At 40.1% G+C, this 24996-nt stretch overlaps 2 protein-coding genes across 2 annotated transcripts in view; one reads left to right on the top strand and one right to left on the bottom strand.

The window, feature by feature from the left end:
* si:ch211-272n13.3 (ankyrin repeat domain-containing protein 26) overlaps nt 1-11104 on the top strand; it is a 38141-nt gene extending 27037 nt beyond the window's left edge. Inside the window, 9 exon segments of the mRNA XM_034236129.1 lie at nt 348-425; nt 1642-1776; nt 1891-2003; nt 4715-4862; nt 4952-5242; nt 5711-5946; nt 6545-6788; nt 9711-9756; nt 10328-11104. Of these exon segments, the coding sequence (XP_034092020.1) occupies nt 348-425; nt 1642-1776; nt 1891-2003; nt 4715-4862; nt 4952-5242; nt 5711-5946; nt 6545-6788; nt 9711-9756; nt 10328-10458 (1422 nt within the window). The 3' untranslated portion in view covers nt 10459-11104.
* Nucleotides 11105-16114: 5010 nt separating this feature from the next.
* On the bottom strand, nt 16115-20899 carry LOC117559388. Its single transcript, XM_034236145.1, has 5 exons — nt 20707-20899; nt 20166-20255; nt 19703-19958; nt 16502-16517; nt 16115-16470 (listed from the first exon to the last, which is right to left on the bottom strand). Exons 1-5 carry the CDS (start codon nt 20765-20767, stop codon nt 16240-16242), a joined length of 654 nt encoding a protein of 217 aa, XP_034092036.1. The 5' UTR covers nt 20768-20899; the 3' UTR covers nt 16115-16239.
* Between the last annotated feature and the right edge of the window lie 4097 nt (nt 20900-24996).

The raw sequence follows: 24996 nt of genomic DNA, 5'->3' as shown, positions 1-24996 counted from the left end.
CTTCCATCAAGATGGATGGGGGGGGGAATCAACTCGGTGAACAACAGATACCAAGGATGCTGGCTGATGAAGAAGACGAAGTAGTAGCCAATATAAGGCTTAGTCATCTTGCCAAATAGTGAGCCTGTGTTGATGTATGAAAACGATGTTAACCTAATTATAAACCCTTTATGAATCCTTTATAAGGGTGGTCTTATTTTAAAGTGGTACCCTTCTTCATGTCTCACTCTGCCTGATGCATGCTACTACATTTTAATCAAACTATCCTCTCACTTCTCTTGATGAATGATAAACAGACAACAGGAACACACACAAATATGTTTACAATGCTTTTACTATTTGTGTAGGTGAGAGGTCATTTGGAGGAGTTGGTAACAAACCTCCAAAGCAGTAAGATGACTTTGGAAGACCAACTCAATCGAGAGGTTGGTGGCATATTTATTTCCTTACTCGAACAAAAAAATCTGCTTCTAACTTCTTCTGGTTTTTAATCTATGTAAAGAACAACCAGAATGAGCAGGGAGTTCTTACATTTTTGAGGAGACGGCCAAAAGGGAAAGAATCAAACATTTCTAAAGAATCTTTTTTTTATTTTTTTTAACCAAACAGGAAACACTATTTGAAAAACTAGGAAAACTGTTTTCGTTGTGAACTTTTCTAGAAAGCCTAAAGTGTGAAACTATTGAAGCAAATCATTTCACTAATTTAAATAAATAAGAAGAAGGTTTCGGTTTCTAATTTTTAGACTTCTCCTACTGATACATTCGAATTAAACAGATTGTTACAGGTGAGAAGAACAATAGGCTGTAACAATCTGATTGGAACTTCCTTTTATAATGTTTATATACAGTACATTGTATATATAATAGGGATGTAACGATATATCGAATATCGCGATATCGCGATAAATAAATGTTTCAATACCGTCGTGAGACAAAATCTACCAGGTTGAGATCATCGATCTCTTTTTCAAGGGAGACCTGTCCAACATGGCAGCAAGTAGGTTACAACATGAACATAAAACAACAGATAACACAAAAGGACATCGTATTTACAGGGCTACATGTACACACCTAGAGACATTGACAAGTACCAACAGTATTTATATCTCGCCCTGTCAATAAGCCTCACCTTCTTGGCAAAAACTGTATTGTTTTTGAAGTGGTGGAGAGACAATGCACAGTTTGACCCACTGCTGTCACCCATGGCCAAAGCATATCTCTCTGTCCCAGCAACATCAGTACCAAGCAAGAGAGTTTTTTCAACAGCAGGGGATATTGTAAATGCCCAAACATCCCAGAAATGTGGACATGCTCATATTCCTAAAAATAACCTGTCTGAGTGAGTTTGAGTTGAGTTACTTGAAAAACTAAAGTGAAACTTTATTTATTTTATTGCAGGGTCTGATTATTATATTTTTGACACAAATACTACTGTCCTACTAAAATGCTGTACAAATCAGATTTATAATTGAATACAGAACATTTTTTCAAGTAAAAAAATATATATTTTTCAATATCGCGATAAATATCGTACCGTGGACTTGTTTTCGCGATATTATCGTACCGTGAGTTTTTGGTATTGTTAACATCCCTAATATATAATAATTAGATTTCTTGTCTTTATGTTTCTCTCTCGTAGGTCCAGAAGCAGAGCATGCTGTCCCACACGGCGCACGACTCTCAGGCCCTGTGGGAGGAGGAGCTGAAGAGCCGCTCTAAGCTGGGACTGCGCCTGGCAGAGCTGGAGAAGGAAAAGGGAGACCTCAGCACCCAGGTGACTATGACCCATAGTCATGCATTCATACGGGCCCTGAAGTTGTAGCAATCACTCCTGGTGATGTACCATCACCTGAGTCTCACAGCTACGGGCCTGCTTCCTGTGTTCCAGATGGAGATAGAGAAGAAGAAAGCCAAGAAGATCTCGGAGCAGAAGAAGGCTGTAGACGCCCGGCTGGATCAAGAGATGCAGAGAAACACAGAGCTCCAAAAAGAAATGTACAGGTGACTCCTAGCCTCCGCCTCGCACCCTCCTCACCTCCCTCACCTTCCTCACCCTCCTCACCCTCCTCCCCCATGGCAGTACATCTTCCTCATAATTAGACACAACCAGGATCCAGTAGAGCGCAGCTTTTCCTGGCTTATGTGGCTGTTATGTGTACAGTATATCTGGTGTAAGATTTTCCGTTTTTTATTTGAGATGAACCCTTATTGATGTCCACAACCTATATAATAGGTTCCCGCAGTGGTTTTTGTGTATTACATGGTCATGACCTTCATTGTTGGAGTTTGCTTTTATTGAAAGGTGTTTTTTTGTTGTTGCGATTTGGTTTTTATCTGAGCTTGTCACTTTAAGTATGAATGAGTTACATGCAGTCAAAGCTGATCACTTTGCATAGTGTACGAGTAATAACAGTGTTTAGGGAATAATGGATTCACTTTGCATATCAGTCAAGCAGTGGCGAGCCGTCAGCGCCCTCTCTGAGGGCCTAAGATATTCTACAAAATAATATTTAAAAACATAAAAAAGATTTTTTTTAAATATATATTTTTAAAAAAGATTTGTTTAGTTGTATTTTTCATTAGTTTTACCAAAATAACTTGATTTAATAAATCCTTCGAATCTGCCTGTTCAGTTTCTGTTTGAATGGGAAGTGTTAAATTAAAGAAGCTTGTCTCTGTGAGGTGAAGACAGGAGCTGATTGGTGGTCCAGCTGTAAATTCACAGAGGGCCTGTTAGGGTAACTAAATGAGAGAGTAATGTCAAATGACAGTACAATTGACCAATCATATCTTCCCTCTAAATGGGTGGGTTTTATTATGGCGGACTTTATGACCAGTTTCCCCCCCCCCCTGTAAAGCTTTTCTTGTTTCCGTAGCAACAACAACTTCCTGTCAAAAACTCGCCTGCAAAATAAAAGCATGCCATATTACACTTAAGACATACAACTGCAACGAAAGTAACAAACACAATGCAATATCCTTTTCAATTTCAAAGAACACAAATTGGGTTATCTACAGGTGTTGTTTTGTGTGGTAGAGGGTCGCTGTCATTGATGCGTTTTGCACCCCGGGCCGATGTTTTGATATTCCGCTGAAGTATACGCTGTGATGTAATAACTCTTTTATTCTTTTTCTTTTTTCGAGGGAAGGGGTGGGGGTCAGAGGGCCTAGGTATAAAAGTCACAGCTCGCCACTGGAGTAAAGCTAATGGTCTTCGAGTATACCACTTGTATTAGTTTGCTACTTCATTTCAAGTTGTTTGCTGGTCCTCAAGAGTGGAGTGCACCAGCTGGACGTAAGCTGGGCGTAACTCTACGTCCGACGTAGAACCGAAGGTTAAGACCAAACTAAAGTTATGACTAGTGCACCACTTAGACTTAAGCCCTGTATGTGTTGCGCCCGGGTGTAACTTTTACGCCTAGTATGGAGCAGGCGTAAATCGGAAAGAGAGACTAGTATCCATAGTAACGTAAAACAGGCAAGAATGAAAATAACTGGCAGTGCGTCTTATTTACATGTTGTAACAACGAAAGGGCATTAAGACGAGAGAGTCGTCCGTGATCGAACAAACCCACTGGATATCTATTCAGTGAGCTGATAGAGAGGTTTCGTTTTGGCAGACAAGCCCTTTTTGATTTAATCGAGGAGATCTCCCCTCAACAACAGAACGGATCAGACAGAAACGCTGCGCTCTTCCCAACCTTGCAGGTGCTGATTGCGCTCAGATTTTACTTTAATACTGTGGGAGACATGATTAATGTTCATCGCACAACTGCATGTCGGGCTATTAGACAAGTTTCCTTGGCTCTCCAGCGCCGCCTTAGGAATTATATTCACTTACCAACACAAGAAGAAGCAGCAAAATCCTCCTGGCATCCGTGAAGATATCGGTGGACGAGTTAACTACAATCACATAATAAACAACATATAGCCCTGTATATTTGTAATATGAACGCTGTTTTTTTGCAATTGCATTTCAATAAGCTCCCATTGTGACCACATATTTTCATTAGGCCGTTTTATAGCCTATTTTATTCAAAAAACACACACAAGAACATTAGATAACATTTGGAGAACTATTAACATGGCATTGAGATAAAAACAAGTACAACAAATATGATTAGAGAATGGTGAATGACAAATTGTCTTCTTCAGTGATTCTTTGCTGATTATTAAGAATTATAATTTTGAGTCTTAATTTCTCCTTCTCCAGCTCAATTTTGTCATGTTCCGCTCTCAGTTTTGCGGTCTCCACCTCCACACGAACGATCTCTTTCTCCACCAGTTCACGCTGTAGCTCTGTAAAATCCCTCTTTCTTTTTCGGGGTGTGGGCGTAATTTTTCTCTTCTTTTGGTTTCTGTTATCCATGACTTCGTTATCCAAGTCTTAGTTTGCTCTGAATGGAGGAGTTTGAGTATTAAATTATGTAGACGTGTGTTGCTTGGCAACAATTACTGTTTCGCGTGTATTCACGTGGACGCGCATCTTAAGACCAGGCGCAGCTACGACCGAGACTAGTCAGGCTTGGTGCACTCGGTGTAAATTCAAATCACTAAGTCGGATGTAGCTAAGCCCGACGTTAGAGTTAAGACCTACATTTTTACGCCCAGCTGGTGCACTCCACTCCAGAAGAAAGGTTTGTATTAGATATTTTCTTTTTTATTTATTACTATTAATGTTTACTTATATTATTTGTGCATATGTGTTTAAGGTTGCGTACTTTAGTGAAGACTGCCAAGAAGAAACTGCGGGATCAGGACACCGGTGGAGCGGAGTTTGCCTCTCCTCTGGGCAGCCTGCGGGTGGAGCAGGGCAGACACAGCCAGGCCGAGGGGGCGATTGGCCGGATGAAAGAAAGGGTTTGTCTGTCAGCACTCTAATAGTAAAGTTTGAGTCCCTTAGACGTAGTGTTATTCCTCAGACCTCGGCCTCTGTCTTTTCTAACCAGGTGGACGATCTGCAGGTACAGCTTGAGAAGGAAGCGTCCCGCCGCAGTCAGCTGGAGAAGGTGAACGACGACCTGAAGGATCAGCTGTCCTCCCTGAAGAGCTCGAGCCGCAGCAACGAGCAGCTGGAGAGGAGTAAGAGGCAGCTGGAGGAGGAGGTGCTGGACCTTAGACGGCGAATGGAGGCCGTTCAGATGGAGCAGAGCCAGGTGGAGCAGTACCGCCGTGATGCCGAGGAGAGGGCCCGTCAGGAGATCCAACAGAAACTGGAGCAGGTCAACGTCTTCCTGCAGGTAAAGGCCAATATCAATTAGTTATTATGATCAATGGCCTTCTACTTCTTAAAGGTCCCCTATTATACTGTTTTTCATCAATATATTATAGGTCTCAGATATATATACAAAACATTCAGGTGATAAGGATGGGGGGGGGATTAGGGGGTTACCTTCGTTGGTGATTGGCTAATGGTCACACAAGCCAAACAAACGTTATGACATCATAAAGTGGCCAAAATCTGATCAGCTCATTTTCAGACAGGTTTTTATATAAATGGATCAGGACAAAAAGAGAGAGAATCTTTTTTCCTGAAACTTTCAGAATCTCTTTCCACAGAGGGGACACAAGTTGATGTATAAAAGACACGAAAAAGTGGATTTTGCATAATAGGTGACCTTTAAAAGCTGATGATGAACATATTGTCTTTCGATAAAGAAATGCACTGTGTCTAAGTCTGATGTAATATGTATCTGTTTATTCCTCAGTCCCAGGCAGCATCCCAGGAAGCGTTGGATCAGATCAAAGCGGCCAATGAGACCAACCTGCGCTCCCAGCTGGAGCAGAAGATCCGGGAGTTGGAGGGGGAATTGAACCGGGCCCGCACCACCCATCATGACAGCCTCAACCAGAGAGACTCTACCCGCACGGAGCTGGAGCGATACCACCAACTCTACGCCGAGGAGCTGCGGGTCCGCAAGTCCCTCGCTGCCAGACTTGAGAGGTGAGACCAGCTTGCTCTGTGGTTTTGTAGGGGGTCAGTCTTTAACACCTGATTGGATAGATGGATGGATGGATGGATGGATGGATGGATAGATAGATAGATGGATAGATGGATGGATAGATGGATGGATGGATGGATGGATAGATAGATGGATAGATAGATAGATGGATGGATAGATAGATAGATGGATGGATAGATAGATAGATGGATGGATAGATAGATGGATAGATAGATGGATGGATGGATGGATGGATAGATAGATAGGTACTTTATTGTCCCAATTTGGGAAATGTTTGCGTTGCAGCAGCATAAAAAACACAAGGCAATGTACATAAGAGAAACTAAGACCCAGAAATAAACAGTCCAATACATTTCAGAAATAGAAATAAAATAGCATTAAAAAGATACAAAATATATATACATGTGGAAAATATACATGTGGAAATACAAATTTCCAGTAACAAATATAATGCAGGATATTATTGTGCAAGAATGGATTATTCAATATTAAATAGAATATGATATGCTATGTGCAATCAAACGTAAATAGTGCCAACAGTAGCAAACGTGTATTTCATCAATGACTTTTCCCCCACAGGGCCAACAGTCGGCTCTCAGAAGCCAATTCCAAGCTGCTGAACGAGCGCAGCCGCTCTCTGATCACCAGCAGCATCGCTAACGGAAGCCTTGGGGGGCCCACGCTGGACGTGAGCTCTCTGGGTTCACCATTACACTACGGGGCCACACTGGGGCCCCTGAACAGGAGTCTTGGCCTGGGACTCTCACTCCTTAACCCTGTAACGGACGGGCACAACAGCAGAGTCGAGGACTACCTAGCAAAGGTCTGTATGGTTATTAATCCACTCACATGGTGATGACGGTTGCATCTCTCTAATGGATACAAGTTCATTTACTTTCAGCCATTTTCATTTCCATAGTGTCGTTGGTTTTCAGTTTTCTTTGTGAAATTGGTGCCATTTTTTTCAAAGATGTTGGTTTAATACACTGGTTAGTGTGTTGTTACATTGTCATATTAACTACAGAAATATATTATGCTGTGGGTTTTTAGGTCCACACATTAGATATTTCTGATTGAGGAAAAGCATACTAAAAAGCTCAACTATCAAATGGCTTTCTGAAGTCTAATAACACCTGTCTTCCCTCTGAATTTTCTACATTTCTTCCCCCTTGTTCTTTTCTTTCCTTGCTCCTGCACATTTTTTTCTTCACTCTATCTCTATCCTTTATGGTAGTGGGACTTTACGTCTAACCTGTCTTCTATTTCTCACTCTTCTAGCTTCTAGCTCAAAAGTCTGTCTCTCATCTCTCCTCTCTTCAGCCAGACCCATAACCAGGTGTGTAGATGTGTTTAGCTCAGTGTCCTATTGGCTGCTGTGAAGGGATGCACAGATTCAGAAACTCTTGACACATGCTGGCATCCTTTACTGTTTCAAGTCATGCCAGAGTAACCAAAACCAAGTCTGGCTGCTACTAACTAAATATCATCGGAGGCACTAACCTGGTCAGCGGCCAATCAGCACATTTTTCAATCGGGCCGATAGCAGTCAAAATGGTGGGCACTAATGTTCGGCCAATAAATCAGTGCATCCCTACGGGTGTTCCCTCTAACCTGCTGTGGGCCTACATTTCTGTTCCCATACTTCCCATCATGTTCAAGTTTTACATAGCATACAAATATTGTTAGGGTTAGGAATATAAAAGTATATTGAGTGGATGGAACCAGTTAAGTTACAGAAAATGTTCATATTTAGGAGCTTTCCCCATGTATGTGACCCGCTCTATCGAAATCAGTCGGAAGTCGCAACGGCTCATTTCAAAATAAACGTGGATTTGTGTAAAAAACTAGTTTTTCGGGGGTTTGATTTTAAATAAACAAAGTCTTGGCTTTCAGAATATGAAACTTTTATTGCCAAAATCTCCCGATAAATACATGTTTGAAGCTTGTAAAGGGAAGATGACAGGCATCTCTCAACTCGCACTCGGCTCTTCAGCGCCGCCCCCCTCCCTCCGGCTGAAATGATGAAGTAAAGGCGTATAGTAATCATAGATAACACGGCAGGGTCCGTTACAGTTTGTTTTCATCTGATTTCAAATAAACAAAGTCTTGGTTTTCAGAATATTAAACTTGTTTCAGCAAATTCAGATGATAAATATAACTTTGAAGCTTGTGACGGCATAATTACAAGCGGAGGACGGAGTAACTTGACGTCACAGCAGGCATAACAACAGCCGGCGTTACTCGTGAAGGTTTTCCCCGGGAAACAAATGCAAAAATACACAAACACACACACACTCGCGAGCTTCCCCCAGACCAGTAATACAAACGAAAATATGTTTCCTCCGTACTACTTTGGTCATTTATTAGCCGCTAATAATCAATCAGATCGATGGATTCTAGGGAAGAGGAAACTTTGGAGGCCTTTTTCTCAAAATGATGACTCGGTTGCTTAATATTTGGAGTACAACAACAATCCTGATATCATTAGAAAGCTAGGAATCTCCTCTTTACAACAGTGTATATAACTCAAAATGTGTCTTCGGGTCAATGCAGGTCACACATGTGTTTTAAATCACATTGGTCCTTATTATTGCAGAGCTTTTCCCTTCTTCATCTTTCAGGAATTGCCTTCTTAAGGGCAGAAACTCCACCTACCCTAAAGCAGAGCGTACATGCTTGGCATTTCCTGCTGTGTTTTACAAACTAGTCATGATTTGTTTTGCAGTGGTTTGTCTTCACCATCCAATAGGGCTGGGTAATATGGAGAAGATACAGATATCGTATTTTTTTTTTACCAAATTATTTTTATTAGAATTGGTGCTTTTAATATATACACAGTTAAATGTTTGATCAATATTCATCAGTTGTGTGCATATAAGGCATGGATGTATAATAAGAACTGGATACAGCGTGGGAGGCGGGGCCTCGTTCATTTCTATGAGAGTTGCTCATTGGCGCATGAAGAACAAATGGCCCAACTTTTGAGAGAGCGAAACGTCACGAAAGTTTTCATAGAATCCGTTTTTATTGTGCATCCATGGGTAAAGGTGAATCTCATGTAGTACTGAACACGTCACATGAACGTGCCGGGCGGCGCGGTCCCGTGGGTTAGATCCGCGTTCATAATGCCGAGGAAAATAACTCAGAATAACGTTATTAGCACATTTTACAACTTGAGGACCGAATGTTTTTAATAAGGGCTATACAAACGTTCATACTGGGTAGTTTATTTAGTTTTTAAAAAATTATCCAATGATTTACAGACGTCTCTTTCCCAATGTTAGTCAATGGGAAAAAGTCTTTCCGGGTCCAGCGACTGATACGGAAGTGTAGTACCGCCGTTTGGCCACAACGAATATTTTCCTCAGAGTCCGGCGCACTTCCTGGGGGCTTGATATAACGGCTAAGTGGGCTAAGGCAAATAATAGAGCAGTTAGAACAGTCTGGTAAATTAAAGAAATGCAATCACATCACTGGATTGCAACTTTTAAAAGCAGGAAAATACAACACTGTTATGATATCCAGAAACTTAGACAATATTTAATCTAATATTAATATATAATCTGTTTATTACCTAACCCTGCTCTCAAAGCATCCACATGTTCCATTTCCTATGGTATTGTGTTTTGTTGTAAAATATCATCCTTGCTTCTTTGTCTTTTTATTTTAAACGTGTGAAAACATTTGTTTCTGTTTTATCTCTCAACATCTTAATCTAACTGAACTTTGCTTCTTTTGTTTCCAGATGCAAAGCGAGTTGGATAGAAACATATCAAAGGAATTAAACAACGGTGAGTTCACTGAAGCTGGAAACATGGCCTACATCTCAGCTCGTAATAAAGTCTTTCATAAGATTATTGGGGATATTTTATATTTCGCTTTAATTATCTTCTTTAGTTTACATTCTCACTTCTTATATTATAACATGTATTTGTATTCCTTCTATAATGCAACAACTGTCACCAAAACACATTTCTCCCTGGGATTTTTTATGTATTTCGGATTCTGATTTAATTAATTTGATGCTAGCAGTATTTGACTTGTAGCTGCTGCTCACTCGGGTTATTAAAACAAAATTCAATGTATTTACAATTTGTAAACAGTCCCAGCTTCCTCTGGAAACTGATATGGTCACACAAAATAATACTGCTAGTTATTTTTACTATGGTGTATTTATCTGCTATTGTTTTTTACTTATTGTGTTTTTTTATTATTAATAACATTTGCCCACTTAAAAAAAAATGTTTTTAAATACGTAAGTCTATTCTCTTGACTTTATCTCCACTATACTTCTGCTGTTATCATAATGTAAATCCTCCCGTTGCAAAATCAATGAATTCTGACTCTCTCTCTCTCTCTCAGCCTCAGCAGAGCTGGACGTAGCTTCAGCCCGGATGTCCCCGGTGGGCTCGGCCTCGCGGGTGGAGCTGGACCCCGTCAGCAGGGCCACGCAGCAGTACTTAGAGGTACTGAAGAAGAACAACATGATCTGAACACACATCATCATCACTGCTGCTCGCGGACATTTTAGCCAAAAAAACCCGTCAAATTCTGACTGTATCAACAGAAGGCCAAAGCAACCGCCCTTTCTTAAAACACCATAATCCCACTTTGTACGTATTCACTCTCCTTTCTTACATGGAAGAAGCTAACATAATGCACATTGCACTTAACCACTCAGGAGCAAAGGGCATGAGTCATATGAATATATATATACATCATTGATGGGTACACTAAGAGAGAACCTCAAAAGTATTTGTTCCTTCTGTTTAATCTGTTACTCTTTGGTTTATATTAGCACAATATATATATATATATATACAGTTTTGATTTTTATTTGTGAATATTGGTTGCTAAATGTTAAGTATTTGATGTTTGCATCATTAATAATCTTGCCAAGATATTACATTTGGTACGTGCCATGAAATGGTGCAATATCTGTCTTGGTTTTACTTTATTAGACTCATTGGAGTATTGTGTTAATAATTATTTATTCATTAATATTTTTGTATGAACATGATATACTTGAATAAGACGAGCTGGAATGCTCTCTGGCTGAAACAGGGTGACTACATTTGTGTAACTCTAATTTCAGATTTGTGTTGTCTTGCTTTTTGGACCACTAAAAAGTGAAACACACTTTTTTTGTTTTTGTTAGTTGTTGTTTTTTTTCATCATTCATAAATACTGTAACAAAATACATATACATTTATGACGCCTGTAAATAACAGAAGACTGTAAAGTTGTAATTAAATACTAAAATGACAAAACCCTGAACTTGAGTGAGCTGTTGATCCTGGAGGGGCCGTTAACCACGAAAGAACATACATACATAAAATACATGTCGAGATATGATATTCAACAAACAAAGGAAAAGAAGGAAACTAGACATTAAACGTATCAAATCAATCATGGGACATCGGCTTTCTGAGGCACATTGTTTTAAAGGTCCCATGTCATGCTTTTCCGGTTATTACCCGTCCTCTTGTGTGTTATGAAGGTTTTTATGCATGTGAATGGTCTGCAGAGTCAAAACCCCTCAAAGTACACCCTGTAGAAACACAGAAAATACCTGTATGCTGCCCCAGAACGCCTCGTTGGGGATTTCTCTTTTTCCATTGTTTACTTCTTGGGTATAGTGACGTATTTCGGGTATAGTGACGTAACGTAACGGCTTGGTCCAAATGGGCCAATCCGCGGAGCCGTTACGTTTGGACCAATCCGCGGACTTCCACACACACACTCGGCGGGACGTTGCGAGGCTCGCTGCTGCGAGGAGGGGAAACACTGTGAGCTGGCTCACTGGTGTGGGGTCTGCGAGACACCGCGGAACTCAGCCTGGGCACACACACAAACTCCCAGCCAGGCTGTGGGTGTGTGTGTGTGTTTGGGGCTGGGTTTCGCTGTGTCTCGCTGTCTCGCAGACGGCCACTGGGCTCACAGGGAGGAGGGGGCAGGAGCTCCAATAAGCCATTTAGGACAGAGAGTGAATACACATACTATGCAGAGATGCTGAATGAGAAACCAATGTGAGTTTGGAAAATTGAACAACATTTATTTTAGTATACCTCAACAATGGAATTATGATCAGTAGAAATGGCCAAGACATGGGACCTTTAAATACACTTTAAAGATGAATTAAAACAAACTTTAATTGAATCATGACATTGGATAGAAAAAGTGATATCTATAACATCTGCACTATATATTTCCAAAGTGATCTTTCTCTGCCATTAAGCATAATAACTACTAATACTGGACTATCTTCAATATAATAAATGTTAATACATGCATGTCTGATTATTAAAGATGTTACTTATTATACAAATATCACATTACTAAAATAAAAATACAGTCAATAATTTACAACACGTCTTAAATGAACTGAAACAAAAGCTTTTTACACAAGTGAAAATCTATAGATTTCCGAGGATCTGACTGAACAGGTGAGTTTGATGAAATAACAGTAATATATTTGCTTATTAAATCGTTTTGAGCTGTGGAAGAAAAGTATATGTTTAGCAGTGACCCTGTTATTGTGTGCAGAACATTCTTTAGATTCCAGGTATCCTGCCATCAATATTTCATGCACAGCCATTTTTAACCCAGCCCTCATTAGCTATGTTTTGATGTACTTCACTTTACCCCCCCTTCCTCTCGCACTCCAAAACACATCGATGATATGCGCTGGTTTAGAAAGCATTCCCCTCACTTATTAAAATGAGACAATGTGTTTATGATTGCCCCCCTCTGGTGTGTCTCTCTTCCCTTTGATCCGTCCTCTCTGCGTCAGACTCAAATGTTAGATATTCAAATCTGGTTACATTTATTTTTGTTTCTTTTACAGAAGATGGGCACATCTGACAGACTGACTATTAGGTGTTATTATTTCCCCTTATTTTCTTTCAATAGACGCCACTTCATACACTACACGTAAACCGTGTTTTGATTGAGGAGGTTACAACTGTTGTCATGAAGCTTTGGAGGCGGGAGAGAATACAAATAGACAGATGCTGAAGAAAGAAAAGTGTTGAAAGGGTTGTTTTTGAAAAGCAGCTCAGGTTTAAAACAAACGGCTCCTCACTAGGTGGGTCATAATCATCAGTGATGCCCAGTCCTCTTATCTCAGACTGCCAGTCCGACAACTGATGAGAAAAAACAAGGTGTCGGTTTGTCAACTAAACAGGCCACTTTATTTATAAATATCACTGCCATGGTACCATCTCACATACTCTGACTGACGCCCAATGAAAGCATGACACTAAATAACAATATAAGAACAGTCAGACATGTTTAAAGCCGTATCCAAACAGATGCAGTTGACAGAAATGTCGACCAGAAACCAAAATGTTATCTTTATTTATTCACCTAACTGGTCATTTAAACTTAAATCATATTTCCCAGCGTGATGGGCTATATTAGGGGACTATTGTAGTTAGGGTTTCAAATACTTTTTGTTGGCCCAAAAAAGACTTGAATCGCCAAAAACACAGAGCAATTAAATGTTTATTGTAATTGTTAAAAATATAATATAACATGCCAAACACTTTTAAAACATACCAGTTTACCAACAAAACTATAAATGGGGAAGTTCAGATACTAGCTGTCTCGTCATTAATATTAATTATTAATAATACATTATTTTCTTTTTAAATGTTTTTCAAAACTCGTAACCTAATTCCATAATGTATACTTCAATATCAATAGTTTTTTATTTTTAAATTATTTTTTAAAAGTACATAAGGTTGAAACTAAGGATTTGTATTATTCATTTGTCTGCTAATTGGTTTTACATTTACAAATTATTATCTAAAATGTAAAGATGTACTGAAGATAAATTCATGTATTGTCCCATACAGAAAAAATCAACACATGTTGACAATAGGAAGGTGAACTGTGCAATACTTTTATTTTTATAAAAAATGTACTGAATTGATTTATCTATCAACAAAACAGTTTGGTTATTTTGCTGAATCAATAACAAACCAACATTTTCTCAGCTTCTTGTAACTAATAGGCTCTTTTGTTGTTTTTGTTTTACCGAAATAAAATGTGTCCTGATGTCCTGTCACTTCATCGTTTTGTTTTCAAATCAACATTTTAGTGCAAATACATACATCCATCTTTAACATATAGGTTCTGAATTGACTGACACTATCTGTGGAAGTAGACATCAGCGGCGGGGAAAGGGTTAAACAAATTAAGGGGGACAAGTGGAACAAACCTGAGTGTTTATTTGTTGCTGTGTGCTCGCCATGCTCTAAATTGGACGTCAGCGCTGTTTCTTGTCACCAGCAGAATCCAAATGTGTTGTGGGCAAAAGAGATACTTAAATTCGATTTACTCGCTCTAACATGATTTAAATGAGCCTCTTGGCTCGCCCGGACAGATTGACAGCGTCGTCTTTATCGCCGCTTTGTTTTATTTTTGGCTGTTTACTCTGCCTCTCTGCTGTCATCTCTCACGGCGACTTTAAAGGAGCCGGCTTCAATCTTCCAACATCTGGAGAGAATAAGCATCCTTTTATGTTCTAAGTGCTTTATGTGACAAATATGAAAAGGGATTCAAGAGAGAGCTGACACGTTTTCTGTCGCCCTGTTCCTCAGCTGCAAAGAGCTGCGCAGGGAGAAGTCAAACCTGCGATCTGATAACATAAGAACCCGAACAAAACTGAGCAAAGAGGTCAACCCCTCTCGTTCAGGGTCTTCCCGGGTCAAATTCATTAAATGCAACTTGATGTACAAACAAAACACTTTTTTTCTGAAGAATATAACCTGAATATTGTACAGTAAGCCCTTAAACTTTATTGTGTTTAATCCGTTTGACAAATACTTCATAGGGAGGCTGTTCATATGAATTAACTATGTCTTGTATTTGTCGCATATAGTCTACTGTAGCATGACCATTCTGAGGTGCAGCCATGTGATCAGAGACAACAACACCCCAGTATTTATGACTCTAACGCTGGCTTCAATGTTAATCACCATTGCTTACCAAGGAGATTTTAAACGCAGGACAAATGACCTTGACACATGTATTTTAATATTTCAAATGGTCCTTCAATCTATTTTCCACAGACACAACAAGGACATACATGATATATCTATAGTCATTGTGTTGACAATGATCTGAGAAGAATACACAGATGCACATCTATGATAAAGAAAATGTTTTGAATATACAATATGTTTGCACCCTCTCGCAGAGAGTTCGATAAGCACATTAACACCGGTCGGAGTCAAGGGGAAGTTAGTTGACAGTTTACCTGGTACCCGGATGTAGCTGCATATTTAATGGTGAAGTAAGATTGCTCACACTTCCTTATCCTACTCTCTGCAAACTTATTTCACATATTTCCCAAAATGTCAAACTACTCATGTTAAAGGTGGGGTAGGTAAGTTTGAGAAACCGGCTCGAGATACACTTTTTGTTATATTCCATGGAATGCTCTTAACATCCCGATAGCAATGAATATCTTAAGCGCTTTGAAAAAAAAATCCATAAAAAATGTCATCTGTGGAAGCCGTAGTACTGTAAAAAGCACGACCAATCATCTGAGCCGGCCCGGCTAAAGTAACTGGATGGCCTACCTGCCTGTCAGCCTTCCATCTGCGCACAAACTCATCTCGTGCCCTCATTGGTCATGTGCGCGTTCATGTGTGTTGGAGGAGGGGCTCTGTAATGAAGTGGCAGATTTTTTCCGGCTGTGTATTTTCAAATTCTAGCGCGCTCGAGCTGGTTTCTCCAAAATTACCTACCCCACCTTTAAGTATGGAGTTTGAGGTGATTAGCCTAGCTTAGCATAGAGACTGGAAGCATTGGAAACAGGCAGTCTGGTAAATATATATGATTCAGTTCTGTTGTTGTAGGGCTCAAATAAACACAATACGCTAATTTCCGAGTTTAAGGTGTTGGGAGTTGGATTTGTTATTTTATTAGGCCTACTCTGAAATGTTATGCTAGGCTAAAATAATCGCTACCTAGCTCCAGCTCAGTACTGAACGCAAATACAAAAAACATAATAACACAAATATTTGAATGTTTGTACTTATAATTCCCTTTACTGAAGAATAGAGTGAATCACCTAAGTAAAATCTAATGTCTTTAGACTGAAGACTAAGTGACTGTTAAAAGTTTCATTTTAGCAGCATTTGGTGTAAGAGCAATTAGTAGATAAATTGGTGATTGTGTTTTTTTAGGGCTCCATTGAATTCTCGTTGCAGTGAGAAATCCCACATTGGCTTTAATGTCTTATATGCAAGTCCTCAGGCGTCCTAGCTGCGATGGCAGATGTCGCAGCACTCCAGACAGAACTCGAGCAACTCGGTGGGCTCGCAGCAGGACTCGAACATCACCGAGTGGCAGTGGGCGTGGCAGTTCAGCTCCTCCACCGGCGCCTCCTGGATGGCCGAGCAGCAGCGGGCGCAGGCATGGCAGCAGGAGGCGCAGAAGGTGTGCAGGCAGGAGGAGCAGGCTTCCAACAGACCCAGGATCAGCACTGAGCACTGGCATGACAAACACGCCAACAGCATCTGTAAACAGGAGTCTGTGGCTGAGAGAAAATGAGACAGAGAACTGATTTACCTACAGATATCACATCTGAGGTCACGAGAGAGCTGCTGTGTGTTCTAAAAGCCTGTCAGACCCCGTCAGAAACAGGGATTAACGACTCTATTAACCCTAAATTAATCTCTTGCATGTTTATTTGTCGTGCCAGCTACGACTTAAAAGAGAAACTACTCTGCTGCAGTGATCAAGTGTGATTGTGTTTACTTAATCACAGAGCTTTGTTCAGTCCTCGGGGAAAATCAGAAAGGCCACGGAGGCTGCCAGTGATGAACAACAACGAGGAAGACGCTGTCACAAGATAATTGCTCTCCCGCCCTAATTAGGTGCAGATGAAATTGCATATATTAACCCTACTGGTGTGTTGCGGTGCGTCTCTCGTGATCCTCACTGTTGTATTGTTACTCAGCTTCGGTTTCCATCCTCACAAGGACCTGAGAGTGAGTGAGCTCATGCAAATGGAGCTGTTTTATCCTGTTTACTCAAGAAAGTAAATGAAAAGCCGATGGCAGTATTCCCTGGGGAGTTGGGTTCAGCGTTTTCCTGCTTAGCCGCTCAAATTATCCACCCCCGCACATAACTTATGCTAATATCTATATATGTGTTTTCAGATGAAAAAGGAATATAATGTGTGGATATACTGTATTGATTTAATGCATAACTTCATAGAGATAACAACATGAACACAAGGATAAACAAGGAGTGGCCCACCGCACGCTTACAACTGGAAGAAAGTGCAATAGTTTGAAAGTGTTCAAAGGGAAACTTTTTACACCAAGATTGTCTTTAGAATCAGAATCAAGTTTATTGCCTGGTATGTTTACCCATACAAGGAATTTGCTTTGGTGTCTGGTGGTGCTAACATAATCAATCTATGAAAATAAGAACTAATAGTAGGTCAAAAATATAAAGATAATAAGTACTTAAAGGTAGGGTAGGTAAGAATGGAGAAACCAGCTCGAGTGCGCTAGAATTTGAAAAATCTGCCTCTTCCTTACAGAGCCCCTCCTCAGGGCCGCCTTAATGCACGGGCTGACCTGGGCTGAAGCCCAGGGGCCTACGGAGATCGGGGGCCTATCATGAGCCAATACAAATAAAAACGTTTTTTATTTCAGATGTTTTTTTAAAATGTTTAAATAAACAAAGTCTTGGCTTTCAGATTATGAAACTTTTATTTCCAAAATCACACGATAAATACATGTTTGAAGCTTGTAAAGGGGAGAAGACAGCTCTCCCTCGCCACTCTGCTGTTCCCCTCCCTCCCTGAAATTATGAATGTAAGCGTAGAGTAATCATAGATAACACGGCAGGGTCCGTTACAGTTTGTTTTCATCTGGTTTCAAATAAACAAAGTCTTGGCTTTCAGAATATTAAACTTGTTTCGGCAAATTCAGGTGATAAATACAACTTTGTAGCTTCGGCATAATTACAAGCGGAGAACGGAGTAACTTGACGTCACAGCAGGCATAACAACAGCCGGTGTGTCTCGTGAGTGTTTTCCCCGGGAAAAAAACACAATACACACAAATGCAAAAATACACAAACACACACACGTATACACACACACACACTCGTGAGCTTTCCCCAGACCAGTAATCCAAACGAAAATATCTTCCCTCCGTAGTATTTTGATCATTTGCTCCGCTAATCAATCAGATCGATGGATTCCAGAGATTTTTCTCAAAAATGATGACTCCGTAACAGTCAGTGGGCACCACTTAACAGCCAATCAGAATGAGAATATGTTTCACATGTGACGTATTCAAATTGCGTTATCGAGACAAGCAGCTATCAGAAAAAATGCCGAAGCTTACAGGTTATTTTAAACCTGTAGGCCAGGATGAGGAGGAAGGACAGATGAGTTCTGTACCGAGCGGTAGCGGTGCCGGCCGCGGGGCCTCGGAGCCAAGTAGGCCGTCTGGTTCTGATAGCGATGGAGTAGCGGGAGAGGAAAAACAGACAGGAGGGATGTTGGAGGAGATGGAGAAGACGACGAGGACTTGCTACGTGGAGGGGAGCCAACGGCAACCGGACAAATACATGAGGGAGGCCCGATACGTCACTCATCTGGAGGAGAGAACCAGGCGTGCGTAGAGCAGAGTGGAGAAGTGCGATCACAGAGCCTGCCGAGGCTAAAAATGACTTTGATTTGTTGTTTAAATAGGGGGCCTACAAAACCTATCAGCCCCAGGGCCTGATGGCAGGTTAAGGCGGGCTTGCCCCTCCTCCAACACACACGAACGCGCACATGACCAATGAGGGCACGAGATGGAAGGCTGACAGGCAGGTAGGCCATCCAGTTATTTTAGCCGGGCCGGCTCAGATGATTGGTCGTGCTTTTTACAGTACTACAGTTTCCACAGATTAAATATTTGTATGAATTTATTGTCAAAGCATTTCATGTATTCATTGCTATCGGATATTAAGAGTATTCCATGGAATATAACAAAAAGTGTTTCTGAAGTGAATTACCTACTCCACCTTTAATACAAATAAGTAATTTGAAGAAACTGTTTAGTATTAAAAGAGAATAAAGACAAGTATTTACACCAAATTCAAATGTAAATATAAGAACCTTAAAAACTAAAACACTTAGGACAATGAATATTATGACAATATACTGTATGGCAAACTACAGTGTATTGTATTTTAAAGTGGACGGCTGTGCAGACGTGCAAAAATGTGCAAAATATAGTCAGTCAATATTTAGAAACAAATCAATTCAATGCTTTACACAATTGTTGAAACCCTCTCATTGTTACACATTCTCCCATAAGGCTAGATGATGAAGAGGTGAAATATGTTCTGTAATTGTATAAAAGTATATATAAAAAAGAAAGATAAGATTCAAGGCTTTTATTGCCATGTGTACATAGCTACAGTGTAGTTATGACAATCTTAGGTCACAGTGCAACACAATAAAACAGATAATAGTGAAAGTAAATAAAATAGAATATAATAGAAAAAGTGCAGAATAGTCTATATACAAGTAATTGGAATATTGATATAAGTTGCAAACAGATAAAGAACATAAATCGTGTGCACTGAGGTGCACAAAGTATTTAGTTAATATTGTTATCAAGATAAATGTGACAATTTATCTATTATCAATTTTAGATCATTCAGTCCGATTAAAAACAGTAAGTAAATAAGGCCCATGATTGCACTCACCAGCAGGAGTAGCAGTGGGGGGATGTGATCCTGCCCCCCCGCTCCTCCTGCTGCCCCCGCTGTGCACCGACAGGCCCTGCAGCAGGGAGGGGGGGGGGCCGCCGGGGGTCTGTGGAGGAGCGGGGCAGCTGGTGGTCCGGGGCTGTGAGGCCACATCGTGGGCAGGTGGGCTTCTGGAGGTCACACTGAGGCCTCTTAAGCCCCGCCCCCTCCTGTGAGGCCTCGGCTCCTCGGGCTGCAGCGGGCTGAGGCTGGGCTGCACAGAGAGGGGAGGTGGTCTGTCAACATCATCACAAAGCCAATTTCACCTGTGATCAATCTGGTCTTTAGTAGTAGAAACAGACTGGTAAGTTTTTATCAGTTTTTCAATGAACATCCTTGTTTTGCACCCATCACTTTCTCCAGGAGTCTCAGTTTTTCCTCGCTGTATTGTTTGCTCTACGGTCTCACAGTTTCCACTTACTGCTGATGAGGTCAGGGGGGGTGGTGTTTCCTCTGCTCACAGGGTCCCGTGCTGGAAGGGTTTCCTCCACTGATTTTAAAGACGCACTACCTTGAGAGTCATCAGAAGAAAGTCATGTTAGCTGCTAAGTTTTCAAAAGGTACTCCAATGACCACACCAACATAAAAAGGCTGTACATTTCAGAACAATTAGCTTTTATTGTCCCACATTAAGACGGTAGTCATTTATTAAAATCACTACTTTATATAATATGTTCTGAGTAACCCTGCCTTCTCAACTTTAAATAATTAACTAAGATGGTTCTTTAATTTTTATATTGTGTTTATTGGTTTTTAACACCCTGCCTAGTGGGATGTTTTTTCAGCGACACTGAAAAGTTTAAATATCTTTGGGATGAAAATGGTAAACTTTACAGATAAAGAGTAGCTCTACAACAGTATAAATAACATCTATTTTGTATTAAGTTTAAGCAAAAAAAATAACAAAGTGTGCATGTTTAAAGAAAAATAGGCTTGTTTTATAGCTTGTCAGAAGTACTTGCCTTTAGTTGGTTTGCTCTGCTCTTCCGTCCCATCCTCAGGTACTTGGTCCCCAGATAACATGTCTGATACTCATCCTGCTCTAATCTCTGTTTCCCTGTTTATAACCGTTCTCCCTGTGCATCGTCCTGCTTCTGTCAGCACCGTCCGGGAGGTCAGGAAACCTCCAACAACACCCAACATGCCGGCTGAGTCACCGCTCAGGAGACTGTGAGCTGCTCTCAATCTGTGTGTGTATGTTTGTGTGTGTATTGTTGTTCAGGAACTTAATTACACTCCCTTTTCTCAGCCGATCCCTGAGATCCGCTCTGAGGTCTGCTGATGTGACTCCAGGTTGCCTTCTCTGTTCTGCTTTTAGTCACCTAACACAATGGAGACACATACCCCATAAGTGTGTCAGCTGAAAACTGTATGTATGCAGGCTCACTCACCCTCTAATTCACACACATACATACAAACCTATGGAAACAAGGACAATTACTAATTTGCTCTGTGAAATTATAATTCATGCTAAAAGTAATGGTTTATTATTAATTATTATTTATTCAAACATTTGGTCCAACCCACATGGCATAAGAAAATGTAAAAACATTTCTGGATTAAACATATCATGTACAAAACAAACAACCAAAAAAAACAAGTTATTAAATCATGTGATTCTCTTTACTTTCAAACGACATACTGTATGTGTGTACATATTTTCAGAATAAGGACTATTAATGCACAGAAATGTACAGACTTGATTATCATATTTGAATTATCATTAAGATTATCGTATCGTATCATAATGTACACAATTAGCCTATCCTGGAATTATGCTTATTGACTTACAAATCCCCTATAGGACAAGTAATGCTTTGAGTTGTATTAAAGGGCCCATGTCATGCTTTTCTGGTTATTACCCGTCCCCTTGTGTGTTATGTAGCTTTTTATGCATGTAAACGGTCTGGAGGGTCACAAACCCTCAAAGTACACCCTGTAGCGAGTACAACTCTAACACAGAAAAGACCTGTCTATGCTGCCCCAGAACGCCTCATTGGACATTTCTCTTTTTCCATTGTTTACTTCTTGGGTATAGTGACGTTAGCGGGACACCGTGAGCTGGCTCACTGGTGTGGGGACAGCGAGACACCGCGGAACTCAGCCTAGGCACACACACAAACTCCCAGCCAGGCTATGGGTGTGTGTGTGTTCGTGCTGGGTTTCGCTGTGTCTCGCTGTCTCGCAGATGGCCACTGGACTCACAGGGAGGGCGGGGCAGGAGCTCCAACAAGCCGTGTAGGACAGAGAGTGAATACACATACTATACAGAGATGCTGTATGAGAAACCAATGTGAGTTTGGAAAATTGCACAATATACATTTATTCTAGTATACCTCAACAATGGAATTATGATCAGTAGAAATGGCCACGACATGGGACCTTTAAATATAATTGTTTGGCATACAAAAAACATAATTTAAGGCTATTGTATGTCCTTCCTCAATATTTGGAGTTTCCACACTCTAATTATATAACTAAATAACTATGTTCTAATATAACTGATGCCGTTAAGATGCGGTAAATATAAATATATTCTCATGTATCCACACCCCTATTATTTATTGTTAAGTACGCCGTGTGAGAGCACAGTATCAATCAATCATTAATTCTGAGCCATTCGTAAAGAAAATCCAACCATTAATATCTAATTAAATTAAAGTTGGTGACATAAAAAACACAGAGGAGGAGTTGATGAAGACAGGACAGCTGGCGACAGCATCATCATCATCACTGAGTAGGAGATGAACAGAGACCAGCCCTTTGTGAGCGCTGTTGACTAAGTGCTGTCAGAAGAGCTGCGCTGAGGAGATGTTGACTCGCCTCACCGTGAGTCTACGGCACATCAAAGCAACACATAAGTGAAGCTGTTGAAGTTGTCTCGCACCATGCTAACTTTCAGTCAGTGAACGCAGCGTGGAGAGGCAGTCAGAAGGAAATGTCATCTAATAGGCTGACAGCGAATCAAAGGAAGCCCTGAGAGAACAGCAAACTTAAAGACAACTCGTTATCAGCAAAGACAATTACTGACATTAGTCAAAACAAGGAGCTGAGAATCTGAGGCCTTTGTTCTGTCGTAACATGTTCCCTGCATGGAGGAGAAGAAGGTGTGATGCTTTGGTTTATTTATTTATTTTGTTATTATTATTAGCATTTTAAGTGATAAAAGTAAGGATAACCTAATATATAATTTCAGTAATCATCAAAAGACAAACAACCATGAATTTAACAAAACAATGTTTATGTGATAATGTTAATACTTTTTATTTGAAGCAGGTATTAGAATGTATGGCACTTTTAATTAATTTAATTCATAGATTTTTCTAAATCATAGGTAACTTTCATGTTTTCACGCTTACTACATAAACACGAATTGAATAATAATTGTTTGAAATAATATTCAAAGTTGCAGCAATGTTGTAAAGGATTTGGATTGGACAGAATATTTACTTTATGTAAATATATATTGTGAATTATCCTCATAGTTCAGTTTGACATTATCATACTTCTTGTTATAATTAACCAGACTGAAAAATATAACCCTGCTACTGCAATCCAAAAAAGATATACTTTTAAAATGTATTTTCCATTTAAAATACCCTGTTACACTCCCGCAGGTGTAAACATGCCATGTTAGAAAATGTGTGGTATTAAAGTGTACTTGTGGGTAACAAAGCTAAACCGTGCAGAATATTTGAATTTGAACTCAAATGTGTTTTTTCCAACATCATTAATCTCACGTGAAACAATCAATCAATGTTTATTTATATAGCCCAATATCACAAATGTTACATTTGTCTCAGTGGTCATAAATGTCACAATGATACCATAAACAGCTTTAATGACACAGTGACAAGTTTGGATATATTAATTACATTGTAATCAGACACTTTGTACATAAAGTTACAGACAAACCCATTTATATAAATACAGAGCGGTGTTTGTGCACAGCATCTAATGTAAACACTCAAAATGGTACAACAATGGAATGTTTGGCACAATCTTTATTCCATAAGTTACATGTAGAGAAACAGGAAAACACACGAGACAAAAAGACTTTGGTCACTAACATTGATAAAACACCTTCAGCAGACTGATGAGGCGTGTGGCGCAGGGGAGGCGTGTGGCGCAGTGTGTTGGTGTTCGGATCAGGGGGTCACAGGTTCAAACCCCACTGCAGTCAGCATGTCGTTGTGTCCCTGAGACTCTTCACCCCAAATTGCTCCTGTGGGGTTTGCCCACAGTATTGAGTATGTAAGTCGCTTTGGATAAAAGCGTCTAACAAGTAACATGTAATGTAATGATGAGATTACGTATTGGGCGGTAGTGGCAAAGTCCATAGGGAACTGGAAGGTCACCAGTTCAAGTCCCGGCAAGACCAAGTGCTACCGAGGTGCTACACTGCTCCCCGGGCGCCGTTCAAAATGGCAGCGCACTGCTCCTAACACTAGGATGGGTCAAATGCAGAGAAACAATTTCCCCACGAGGGATTAATAAAAGTCCATCTTATCTTATCTTGGATGACAGAGAGAAGCCACAGCACACACTGTGTTATCAAATATTTCACAAACAGAAAACCGTCACCAAAAAACATCCGTGTCTTCTCTCTTACTCACAGAGACCAAACATTAACTCTGTACATCATGTTATAACAAAAAGATCAGTGCTTTGACCGTTAGAATAAAACATTTACATGAAAGAGTTGGACCCTTAAAAAGACATAATTTCTCCGACCCATCAGTTCCCAACTCCCAGTTTCTGACTGTACATTTTCTCTATATTTTATTTACGCTGATGCTTGTCATGATGCACGTTTTTCGCCATGTCTGAAAACAAAAAGATCATATTTTTTCCACTATGGATAGTCCAAATGTGACAGCTTTGGAACCACCCAATTTTACACCTTTAAATACATTACATCTCATTTTTAACTGTGATCATTTAAGTGTTGATCTTATCTTTGAACTAATGGTTTCAAAAGTCCAACACGGAAAAAATGCGGCACTATATTCTACTTCCTTTTCTTTAGGGCTACAATGTCAGAGTTAAAAGTGGATAGCTGCAGATGTGTATGAATCGTGTATATCTGCCATATAATGAACCACATTTCAGAATGTCTCTATTTCAAGGTGTATTAGATCAAATCGTTTTATTTTGCCAACAATTTCAGGCTGTCTGACACAACACACTGAAGGCTACCATGACGTAAAGATGGTATAATATGTCAACTGTGGTCTACTCTGACTTCTGTA

The sequence above is a fragment of the Gymnodraco acuticeps genome, unplaced genomic scaffold (genome assembly GCF_902827175.1).
Source record: "Gymnodraco acuticeps unplaced genomic scaffold, fGymAcu1.1, whole genome shotgun sequence".
Taxonomy (NCBI): Eukaryota; Metazoa; Chordata; class Actinopteri; order Perciformes; family Bathydraconidae; genus Gymnodraco; species Gymnodraco acuticeps.
Note: the sequence above shows the minus strand (reverse complement) of the source record. Positions and strands in the feature narration are given on the sequence as shown.